The sequence below is a fragment of the Globicephala melas genome, chromosome 10 (genome assembly GCF_963455315.2).
Source record: "Globicephala melas chromosome 10, mGloMel1.2, whole genome shotgun sequence".
Lineage (NCBI taxonomy): Eukaryota > Metazoa > Chordata > Mammalia > Artiodactyla > Delphinidae > Globicephala > Globicephala melas.
Window position 1 is genome coordinate 31,596,004 of NC_083323.1, and position 12,895 is coordinate 31,608,898.

General features: G+C 36.5%; 1 protein-coding gene across 4 annotated transcripts in view; it reads right to left on the bottom strand.

The window, feature by feature from the left end:
* The window catches only part of TMTC3 (transmembrane O-mannosyltransferase targeting cadherins 3), a 64,852-nt gene that overhangs the window by 19,561 nt on the left and 32,396 nt on the right, over positions 1-12,895 (bottom strand). For all 4 annotated transcript variants that reach the window (XM_030856440.2, XM_060306368.1, XM_060306370.1 and 1 more), the window contains 2 exons: positions 9,595-9,743; positions 703-823 (listed from right to left, as the gene is read on the bottom strand). In XM_030856440.2, the coding sequence (XP_030712300.1) occupies positions 703-823; positions 9,595-9,743 (270 nt within the window). The remainder of the gene's footprint in view (positions 1-702; positions 824-9,594; positions 9,744-12,895) is intronic.

Consider the following 12,895-nt stretch of genomic DNA (forward strand, 5'->3'; position numbering starts at 1 on the left):
ACCCTGGCGAGCACAGAAACAGCCAAAAGGAAGTTAAGAATTCAGAGATTTGAAGACAGGGAGCATCTGAAAAAAAATCACTGCTTATAACTTTTGCAGAAAACAAATTTTGTGACTTATTCTCATTTATGCTGCTCATTCTATAAAAATGCAGTATCACTCCTTTCTGTCAGTTCCTATCTTTCCTACAGTATTATAACCATTGGTTATTCTCCATATGGAAGGGCACCATTTTTTGCCATGTATTTTATTTCATTCAATCTAAGATGCCATCAATTATAAGGCTCACCATTATTTTAGGTACCATTAAGAAAGAAAAAAGGTCACTAATTAATTGTAAAATGCCTTTTACTCTAAGATTTATTCTGATTTCAAAGATGTTAAAAGGTTTAAATAAATAAAAAGGTACACCTTAAGAACCAATGAAACAAAAGCATTCATATTTAAACATTTTATCATTTGAGTGTCTAACAACGGTATAGCATTTGTGCAATTATTCACATATGCTCTAGACATACACCTAAGCACTAGTCAGGGCACTAGTTATGGTATATATTATACAAAGAAAAAATTCTTTTTATTAATTTTGTGGTGAAGTACTTAACATTGACAGTTAACTGCCTAGTTAAAAGTAAAGTTAAAACACTGTATCAGGGATGGCTATAAGAAATAATTGATGACATATTCTGAATAATACTTTACCTTCAAGGCTGACATAAACAGCGTATATTCAGACTCCCAATCCCAATTTCTATGGAGTGTTTTTAAGGCATGAGTGAGTATCACCATAGACAGACAAACCCAGGATAACTTTTTTAATACACTATTTAAGAAAAAAAAAAGCAGAACAAAAGAAACATTGTCTACATCACCAAAACAGAGGTAAGAAATATGCTAAATATCTCTAAATATAATGTTTGAATTTATTCTAAAGATTAGGGATTGTTCTAATAATCATCCAACTTGAGAGGGAACAACACCGAAAAAATTAAATATTATGAACACTTATACACTTATACTTCACTCTTCAATTACATTAAATATTTCAATATTTGCCTTTATTTCAAAAATTTTGTTTTGATTTAATGACAAAAAATTGATAAAACCAATTTTTAATTGTGAATTTTTATATTTAGAGTTCTTTTGTACCATTTACCTATAACTTCCATATTAGTAGTGTTTATAAAGGGTCAATCTTATCCCCGGCTATATTTAAAAACATTATTGTTTTACAATAAACACCACAGATTATCACGGTATTCTTGAAGAATTTTACACTTTAAAGTAGAATTATTTATTAAAAGTCATAGTAAAATTAACTCTATGAAATAGATGTAAATTACTTATATAGCTTTAGGTTAATCACTTGGGACTGAATTTCTCAGTTAAAAATGATGGTTATGCAGAGATCAGTTCAAGATGGCAGAGTAGAAGGATGTGCTCTCACCCCCTCTTGTGAGAACACTGGAATCACAACTAACTGCTGAACAATCACCAACAGGAAGACACTGGAAGTCACCAAAAAAGATACCCCATATCCAAAGACAAATGAGAAGCCAATGAGACAGTGGGGGGGGGCGCGATCACAATAAAATCAAATCCCATAACTGCTGGGTAGGTGACTCACAAACTGGAGAATACTTATACCACAGAAGTCCACCCACTGGAGAGAAGGTTCTAAGCCCCACGTCAGGCTTCCCAACCTGGGGATCCAGCAACGGGAAAGGAATTCCTAGAGCATCAGACTTTGAAGGTTAGTGGGATTTGACTGAAGGACTCCGACACGACTGAGGGAAACAGACACTCTACTCTTGGAGGGCACACACGAAGTAGTGTGTGCACTGGGACACAGGGGAAGGAGGAGTGACCCCATAGGAGACTGAACCAGACCTATCTGCTAGTGCTGGAGGGTCTCCTGCAGAGGCAGGGTGAGGCTGTGGCTCACCGTGAGGACAAGGACACTGGCAGCAGAAGTTCTGGGAAGTACCCCTTGGCGAGAGACCTCCATTACCGCCATTACCCCACCAAAGAGCTGAGTAGGCTCCAGTGTTGGGTGGCCTCAGGCCAAACAACCAACAGGGAGGAAACCCAGCACCACCCATCAGTAGAGAAGCAGATTAAAGTTTTACTGAACTCTACCCATCACCAGCCTCTCCCATCAGGAAACTTGCAAAGCCTCTGAGACAGCCTCATCCACCAGAAGCAAGAAAAACTACAATCCTACAGCCTGTGGAACAAAAACCACATTCACAGAAAGATAGACAAAATGAAAAGGCAGAGGGCTATGTACCAGATGAAGGAACAAGATAAAACCCCAGAAAAACAACTAAATGAAGTGGAGATAGGCAACCTTCCAGAAAAAGAATTCAGAATAATGATAGTGAAGATGATCCAGGACCTCGGAAAAAGAATGGAGGCAAAGATCGAGAAGATGCAAGAAATGTTTAACAAAGACCTAGAAGAATTAAAGAACAAGCAAACAGAGATGAACAATACAATAACTGAAATGAAAACTACACTAGAAGGAATCAATAGCAGAATAACTGAGGCAGAAGTACGGATAAGTGACCTGGAAGACAGAATGGTGGAATTCACTGCTGTGGAGCAGAATAAAGAAAAAGGAATGAAAAGAAATGAAGACAGCCTAAGAGACCTCTGGGACAACACTAAACACAACAACATTCGCATTACAGGGGTGCCAGAAGGAGAAGAGAGAGAGAAGGGACCTGAGAAAATATTTGAAGAGATTATAGTCGAAAAATTCCCTAACATGGGAAAGAAAATAGCCACCCAAGTCCAGGAAGCGCAGAGTCCCATACAGGATAAACCCAAGGAGACACAAGACGAGAGACATATTAATCAAATTGGCAAAAATTAAAGACAAAGAAAAATTACTGAAAGCAGGAAGGGAAAAACAACAAATAACATATAAGGGAACTCCCATAAGTTTAAGAGCTGATTTCTGAGCAGAAACTCTACAAGCCAGAGGGGAGTGGCATGATATACTTAAAGTGATGAAAGGGAAAAACCTACAACCAAGATCACTCTACCCAGCAAGGATCTCATTCAGATTCCATGGAGAAATCAAAAGCTTTACAGACAAGCAATGGCTAAGAGAACTCAGCACCACCAAACCAGCTCTACAACAAATGCTAAAGGAACTTCTCTAAGTGGGAAACACAAGAGAAGAAAAGGACCAACAAAAACAAACCCCCCAAAATTAAGAAAATGGTAATAGGAAAATACATATCGATAATTATCTTAAACGTGAATGGATTTAATGCTCCAACCAAAAGACATAGGCCTGCTGAATGGATACAAAAACAAGACCCATATATATGCCGTATACAAGAGACCCACTTCAGACCTAGGGACACATTCAGACTGAAAGTGAGGGGATGGAAAAAGATATTCCATGTAAATGGAAATCAAAAGAAAGCTGGAGTAGCAATACTCATATCAGACAAAATACTTTAAAATGAAGAATGTTACAAGAGGCAAGGAAGGACACCACATAATGATCAAGGGACGAATCCAAGAAGAAGATATAACAATTAGAAATATACATGCACCCAACATAGGAGCACCTCAATACATAAGGAAACTGCTAACAGCTATAAAAGAGGAAATCAACAGTAACACAGTAATAGAGGGGGACTTTAACACCTCACTTCACCAATGGACAGATCATCCAAACAAAATTAATAAGGAAACACAAGCTTTAAATGACACAATAGATCAAACAGATTTAATTGATATTTATAGGACATTCCATCCAAAAGCAGCAGATTACACATTCTTCTCAAGTGTGCATGGAACATTCTCCAGGATAGATCACATCTTGGGTCACAAATCAAGCCTCAGTAAATTTAAGAAAATTGAAATCATATCAAGCATGTTTTCTCACGACAGCGTTATGAGATTAGAAATGAATTACAGGGGAAAAAACCGTAAAAAACACAAACACATGGAGGCCAAACAATACGTTACTATATAACCAAGAGATCACTGAAGAAATCAAAGAGGAAATCAAAAAATAACTAGAGTCAAATGACAATGAAAACAGGATGACCCAAAAACTACAGGATGCAGCAAAAGCTGTCTAAGAGGGAAGTTTATAGCAATGCAAGCCTACCTCAAGAAACAAGAAAAATCTCAAATAAATAATCTAACCTTACACTTAAAGGAACTAGAGAAAGAAGAACAAACAAAATCCAAACTTAGCAGAAGGAAAGAAATCATTAAGAGCAGAGCAGAAATAAATGAAATAGAAACAAAGAAAACAATAGCAAAGATCAATAAAGCTAAATCTGGTTCTTTGAGAAGATAAACAAAATTGATAAACCATTAGCCAGACTCATCAAGAAAAGGAGGGAGGGCTTCCCAGGTGGCGCAGTGGTTGAGAGTCCACCTGCCGATGCAAGGGACACGGGTTCGTGCCCCAGTCCGGGAAGATCCCACATGCCGCGGAGCGGCTGGGCCCGTGAGCCACGGCCGCTGAGCCTGGGCGTCCGCAGCCTGTGCTCCGCAACAGGAGAGGCCACAACAGTGAGAGGCCCGCGTACCACAAAAAAAAAAAAAAAAAAGAAAAAGAGGGAGAGGACTCAAATCAATAAAATTAGACATGAAATAGGAGAAGTTACAACAGACAGCACAGAAATACAAAGCATCCTACGAGACAACTACAAGCAACTCTATGCCAATAAAATGGACAACCTGGAAGAAATGGACAAATTCATAGAAAGGTATAACCTTCCAAGACTGAACCAGGAAGAAATAGAAAATATGAACAGACCAATCACAAGTAATAAAATTGAAACTGTGATTAAAAATCTTCCAACAAACAGAAGTCCAGGACCAGATGGCTTCACAGGTGAATTCTATCAAACATTTAGAGAAGAGCTAACACCCAACCTTCTCAAACTCTTCCAAAAAATTGCAGAGGAAGGAACACTGCCAAACTCATTCTATGAGGCCACCATCACCCTGATACCAAAACCAAAGATACTACTAAAAAAGAAAATTACGGGCCAATATCACTGATGAATATAAATGCAAAAACCTTCAACAAAATACTAGCAAACAAAATCCAACAACACATTAAAAGGATCACACACCATGATCAAGTGGGATATATCCCAGAGATGCAAGGATTCTTCAATATACGCAAATCAATCAATGTGATACACCATATTAACAAATTGAAGAAAACCATATGATCATCTCAATAGATGTAGAAAAAGCATTTGACAAAATTCAACACCCCATTTATGATAAAAACTCTCCAGAAAGTGGGCACAGAGGGAACCTACCTCAACATCATAAAGGTCATATACGACAAACCCACAGCAAACATCATTCTCAATGGTGAAAACCTGAAAGCATTTCCTGCAAGACCAGGAACAAGACAAGGATGTCCCCTCTCACCACTATATTCAACATAGTTTTGGAAGTCCTAGCCACGGCAATCAGAGAAGAAAAAGAATAAAAGGAATACAAATTGGAAAAGACGAAGTAAAACTGTCACTGTTTGCAGATGACATGATACTATACATAGAGAATCCTAAAGATGCCACCAGAAAACTACAAGAGCTAATCAATGAATTTGGTAAAGTTGCAGGACACAAAATTAATGCACAGAAATCTCTTGTATTCTGATACACTAATGATGAAAAATCTGAAAGAGAAATTAAGGAAACAATCCCATTTACCCCTGCAACAAAAAGAATACAACACCTAGGAATAAACCTACCTAGGGAGACAAAAGACTCATATTCAGAAGACTATAAGACACTGATGAAAGAAATTAAAGATGATACCAACAGATGGAGAGATATACCATGTTCTTGGATTGGAAGAATCAATATTGTGAAAATGACTATACTATCCAAAGCAATCTACAGATTCAATGCAATCCCTATCAAATTACCATTGGCATTTTTTACTAGAACTAGAACAAAAAAATCTTAAAATTTATATGGAGACACAAAAGATGCTGAATAGCCACAGCAGTCCTGAGGGAAAAAAACAGAGCTGGAGGAATCAGACTCCCTGACTTCAGACTATACTACAAAGCTACAGTAATCAAGACAATATGGTTATGGCACAAAAACAGAAATATAGATCAATGCAACAGGACAGAAAGCCCAAAGATAAATCCACGCACCTAGGGTCAACTAATCTATGACAAAGGATGCAAGAATATACAATGGAGAAAAGACAGCCTCTTCAATAAGTGGTGCTGGGAAAACTGGACAGCTACATGTAAAAGAGTGAAATTAGAACACTCCCTAACACCATACACAAAAATAAACTCAAAATGGATTAGAGGGCTTCCCTGGTGGCGCAGTGGTTGAGAGTCCGCCTGCCGATGCAGGGGACACAGGTTCATGGCCCGGTCCAGAAGGATCCCACATGCCGCAGAGTGGCTGGGCCTGTGAGCCATGGCCGCTGAGCCTGCGTGTCCGGAGCCTGTGCTCCATGACAGGAGAGGCCACAACAGTGAGAGGCCCGCAAAAAAAAAAAAAAAATGGATTCGAGACCTAAATGTGAGACCGGACACTATAAAACTCTTAGAGGAAAACATAGGAAGAACACTCTTTGTCATAAATCACAGCAAGATCTTTTTTGATCCACCTCCTAGAGTAATGGCAATAAAAACAACAATAAACAAATGGGACCTAATGAAACTTCAAAGCTTTTGCACAGCAAAGGAAACCATAAACAAGATGCACATACAACCCTCAAAATGGGAGAAAATATTTGCAAATGAATCAACGGACAAAGGATTAATCTCCAGAATATATAAACAGTTCATGCAGCTCAATATTAAAAAACCAAACAACCCAATCCAAAAATGGGCAGAACACCTAAATAGACATTTCTCCAAAAAAGACATACAGATGGCCAAGAAGCACATGAAAAGCTGTTCAACATCACAAATTATTAGAGAAATGCAAATCAAAACTACAATGAGGTGTCACCGCACACCAGTTAGAATGGGCATCATCAGAAAAGCTAAAAACAAGAAATGCTGGAGAGGGTGTGGAGAAAAGGGAACCCTCTTGCACTGTTGGTGGGAATGTAAATTGATACAGCCACTATGGAGAACAGTATGGAGATTCCTTAAAAAACTAAAAATAGAACTAACATATGACCCAGCAATCCCACTACTGGGCATATACCCTGAGGAAACCATAATTCAACAAGAGACATGTACCAAAATGTTCATTGCAGCTCTATTTACACTGGCCAGGACATGGAAGCAACCTAAGTGTCCATCAACAGATGAATGGATAAAGAAGATGTGGCACATATATACAATGGAATACTACTGAGCCATAAAAAGAAACGAAATTGGGTTATTTGTAGTGAGGTGGATGGACCTAGAGTCTGTTATACAGAGTGAAATAAGTCAGAAAGAGAAAAACAAATACCATACGCTAACACATATATATGGAATCTAAGAAAAAAAATGGTCATGAAGAACCTAGTGGCAAGACAGGAAGAAAGACACAGACCTACTAGAGAATGGACTTGAGGATACGGGCAGGGGGAAGGGTAAGCTGTGACAAAGTGAGAGACTGGCATGGACATATACACTACCAAACGTAAAATAGATAGGTAGTGGCAAGCAGCTGCATAGCACAGGGAGATCAGCTTGGTGCTCTGTGACCACCTAGAGGGATGGGATAGGAGGGTGGGAGGGAGGGAGACGCAAGAGGGAAGAGAAATGGGAACTTATGTATATGTATAATTGATTCACTTTGTTATAAAGCAGAAACTAACACAGCAATGTGAAGCAATTATACTCCAATAAAGATGTTAAAAAAAACTGAGAAAAATGATTAATTTAACTACTGTATATTAAATTTGCATTAAAACAAAACAAAAAAAAAGACGCATGCACCCCAATGTTCACTGCAGCACTATTTACAACAGCTACGTCATGGAAGCAACCTAAATGCCGATCGACAGATGAATGGATAAAGATGTGGTACATATATACAATGGAATATTACTCAGCCATAAAAAGGAACGAAATTGGGTCATATGTAGAGACGTGCATGAATCTAGAGACTGTCATACAGAGTGAGGTAAGTCAGAAAGAGAAAAACAAATATCGTATATTAACGCATATATGTGGAACCTAGAAAAATGGCACAGATGAACCGGTTTGCAGGGCAGAAACTGAGACACAGATATAGAGAACAAACGTATGGAAACCAACAGGGGGTAAACAGTGGGGAGTGGGGATGGGGGATGTGGTGTGATGAATTGGGAGATTGGCGATGACATATATACACTAATATCTATAAAGTGGATAACTAATAAGAACCTGCTGTATAAAAAAATAAAATAAAATTCAAAAAAATTTAAAAAAATTAAAATGATGGTTATAATTCAATAATCCCTATGATCTTATTTAGTATTAATAGTATTAATGTTCTCTGAGTCTGTGCTTTTTGTCTCAGTAACAGAGTTCAATTTCTTTCATTTTGATAGATCCACTTAACCAGGATAATAGTGTGTGGATCAGAAGGAACATGGACATTGGAAGTAGTCAGGTGTAAATCTGAATCAAGACTCTGCTGTTGACTAGCTGCATGGTCTTGTGTAATTCAGGTAACTTGTATGAGCTTCAATTTTCAAATGTGCAAAATGGAATTAAGGAGTGTCAAGATTAAATGAGAAAAATCTAAAGAATGTATCCTGGAGTTGGTACGTGATAGGCACTCCAAAATTGGTAGTGAGTATAACTGGATATATGGATAGAAGCTAAGAGAAAAGGTTTGGTAGATGGCATTGAAAATTGTAATCATGGATGAGATCATCCAGGGAGAACATGCAATGTGAGGAAAATGGCTATTAGTAAAACTCTGAGAAATAAAAAATATTTAAAGAGCAGGTGCAGCAGGGAGAATCTGAAAACTGAGCAGAAATGAACAAATGTGGAAGAGAATCAGGACTGAGACTTTTTATACATGCCAGGGAAATAAAATTTAAATAAAAGCATTGACTGGATTTAGCTATGAGAGGAAATTTGTTACATGTTAGTAAAGTGACGTAGAGAGAAGTCAGAATTCTGTGGGTTGAAGGGTGACTGGAAAGTAAGAAAAAGGAGATAGTGACTATTCTGTTCCTTAACTATTGGTTTAAGGTAATTAGGACATGGTGGTTACGATGAAGCAAGAAATTACAGATTGCCTTCTATATGCATTTTACATATATTAACCTGATATAACTCACTTAAGGAAGAAGACTGTTATCTGAGTTCACTGCATATGGAAGTAGCAATGATCACCTGAAACTTTAGTCTCAATAATATTCTATTTTGCATTTGGGTCTGACTGAAAGTTTGTTATGTCTCAGGCTGTAAAATAAAATTATATAAATATGAGGAAGACCACAGGATGAGGTAGGGGTCATGTAGCTTTCCTAACCTGAATTACAGACAATGAGGAGACTGTCAATGTGAAAAACAAGAAGGTATAAAATATGACATAAAAACTAAATAAACATTTTAAATACTTAAATGTATCATACTGAATTCTATAGTTAATAAGCATTAAATGCACTAACATTTTAATTCACCTTTTGTTTGATATTTTCTGCCATCCATGGGCTACCAAAATACAGAACCCCATGCTAGGAACATATAATACTCTCTCAGCAACAACAAATCCAACTGGGAAAAAAAGGTTTGATGCAGGAATAAACGGTAATGCCATTAAACAAAGTGCCTACAAAGAAAAAAAAGACATTTTATTAAATTAAAAAATATATGCACATAAACAGTCAAATCCAAATATTATATCACTGAATTTGGATAATGTACTGGTGGACCATTTTTAATAATACTATAATGGATATTGATTTAAACATAAAGAAGGATGCTTAAGGATGGTAACAACAAACATGAGGAGGTATGTCAGCAAGGTGGAATGAAGACTTCTTGAATGCTAGAACTTATACCTAAGGCTCATTCAATTATCAATAAATAAAAAATATTTTTTGAAAATATATCTAAAATAAAAAACAGTAATTTTTATATATCTAACTTATGTGCTTGTGGTAAAAATAAATTGAGAGTAAAATATATTAGGTTTTAATAAAACTACAAATTGTAGGTTGATAAAATAGCCAAACATATCAGTTTTTATTATTTTACTACTATCTGTAATACTGGAAATTGATAAGGTACATTTCAGACAAGACAGTAGACTACTTCTATACATTACTTCAGCGTTACTTTGCATAGTATTCTGATGGGTCACATACAATTAACGGAGACTTAGTATATGTATAAAAATAAACCTGGTCCCTTTAAATCAACAGTCTTTTATTCTATAAGAATTTCTAAAATTCTAACGCTGTGCACTGTGTTAGAAATAAACATCACAAAATGCTTAGACTTTTTGCCATTTTGAAAATGGGATGGCATATGGTTTCCAATTACAAAGCCATTACAAAAGATAAGACACAAATAACTAGCACACAAATAACTTATGGAAAGAAAAAAGTTGGTTGTCATTAGGACATCTGTTTCTATGGACATCTGCTTCCATATTTCATTACCCTGATTTGTTTTATAGTACCTAATGGAATAAACTTCAGAAGTTTGAGAGTCCTCTAACAGTTTGAGAGGAAGGAATGCCTATTTTATACTTTATTAGTAAAAATCGATGTAGAAATGTAAATACAGTGAAAAGAATACTTTCTCCATGAATCACAAATTAATAACTTATAATAATACAAAAGACGGAATCTGAAGAAAAGCACTACCATCAAATTGCTCAGTATCATATCAACTTATATGTCTGAAATTTTAGTGTTTTCTTTTTAATCAAAAAGGTAAAACATTAAGAGTGCATAATTCAGTTTCCACTTCCCAGAAATGCTTGATTTAAAAACAACCAGCTAGCTGTGAAACAGAGATTTGTTTCTAAATACAAGATCCTTTAAAAAAAAATATATTCCCTATTAATTCATGGATGCCCTAAGGCAATTTCACCGGAAAAAATTAAAAGTTTTAAATTCAACCAAAGATGCATCACAGACTGATGCGTAAGCTACACAAAAAAGAAAAACCATCTCTCAAAAAAATCTGTTTTTTGAATAAGAAATGTCTCAATGATTAACTTACTCAGAAGTTCTAGTATGCTCTCTATTGACGTATGCCAACCAAGTTTACTGTAACGAACATAATATCCTTCTTCCAGTGATGTAAACTCTCCTTAAAAGGAACGAGGGGGCTTCCCTAGGGGCGCAGTGGTTATGAATCTGCCTGCCAATGCAGGGGACATGGGTTCGAGCCCTGGTCCGGGAAGATCCCTCATGCCGCGGAGCAACTAAGCCCGTGCACCACAACTACTGAGCCTGTGCTCTAGAGCCCGCAAAGCCCGCAAACTACTGAGCCCACGTGCCACAACTACTGAAGCCTGCGCACCTAGAGCCCATGCTCTGCAACGAGATGCCATGACAATGAGAAGCCCGGGCACCACAACAAAGAGTAGCCCCTGCTCGCCGCCAACAAGAGAAAGCCCGCGCAAAGCAAAGAAGACCCAACACAGCCAAAAATAAAAACAAATAAGTAAATAAATTAAAAAAAAAAAAAAGGAAGGATGGTAGTGGAATAAGCCAAGAGTTTGGAGGCAAATCTGTTTCACTTCTTGTTATATAACATAAGGAAAACTATTCATATCACCTCGTGACTTCATTTCATTATAAATAAATCAGGGATTAATAACTACTTACTAATATTGTTGAGATACATATGACATCTTATTTAATAAGTGCTTAACGTGGTATCTGGTACTTCAGATACTCCTTTGATCTATGTATCTTGTTCAGAGATCTTCAGAAAATTATCACCATTAAAAAACAGCATGTTTAGTTTTATACATATTTTCAGATTATTTTCTATTATAGGTTATTACAATATATTGAATATAGTTTCCTGTTGTTTATCTATTTTATGTATAGTAGTTTGTATCTGTTAATCCTATACTCCTAATTTATCCCACCCTTCCCTCCCCTTTCCCTTTGGAAGCCATAAGTTTGTTTTCTATGAAATTAACACAATACTGTAAATCAACTATATTTCAAATTAAAAAAAGTTTAAAAAAAGTATGCTTAGGACTATACTTAAAGCAGTTATACCTAAGGTCACAAGTGTTCCTTTTTTATACATATAAAACATAATTAATGTAATTAATATAAGTATGTTTATTTCATTGGCAATATCCTATTTTTCATTGAGCTTGAACTACACAAATCATTATTTTATTTGCCAAAACTCTGTGTATTTACCCACCCCTCCTTTTTTGCCTTTCTTTTAGTTAGAACCCTGGCTTTGGATGTATTCTACCACATATATGCTTCGTCTTTATTTATGTGAGCAGCAAAAGCACTACTAGAAAGTCCCAAAGCAAAATAGATTAATATCATCATAAACTCGTGATCAACTTCAAACTGATCCTTAAGACTGCTGAGGATTCCTAGGTTTCTTTGGTAGGCTCACTCCCACTCTCTTTGACTATTTTGAATCTTGACTACCTTTCTCAAAATTTTGACCCATGTCACTTTCAGCAGGTGACCACACTTGCAAATTTTCAGAGAAAACTAAAACAATAAAACAAGATTTCCTTCCATTCTCCGCTACTAAACCTACCAACATCCACATTCATGTTCATTTCCATCCTTCCTGTAACCATAAGTGGTGTCTCCATCTATCTCAGGCCAAACCTGAGCTCTATACCTCTAATCTCACTATCAATCATCTCTTCTTTCATTTACTTAATCACTTTCTTATGAACTTTCTACCTATGTTAAAAATGCTCTTACCTCTCCAACCTTAAAAATCTTCTCTTCTGACAACAAATCTTTAAGTTAT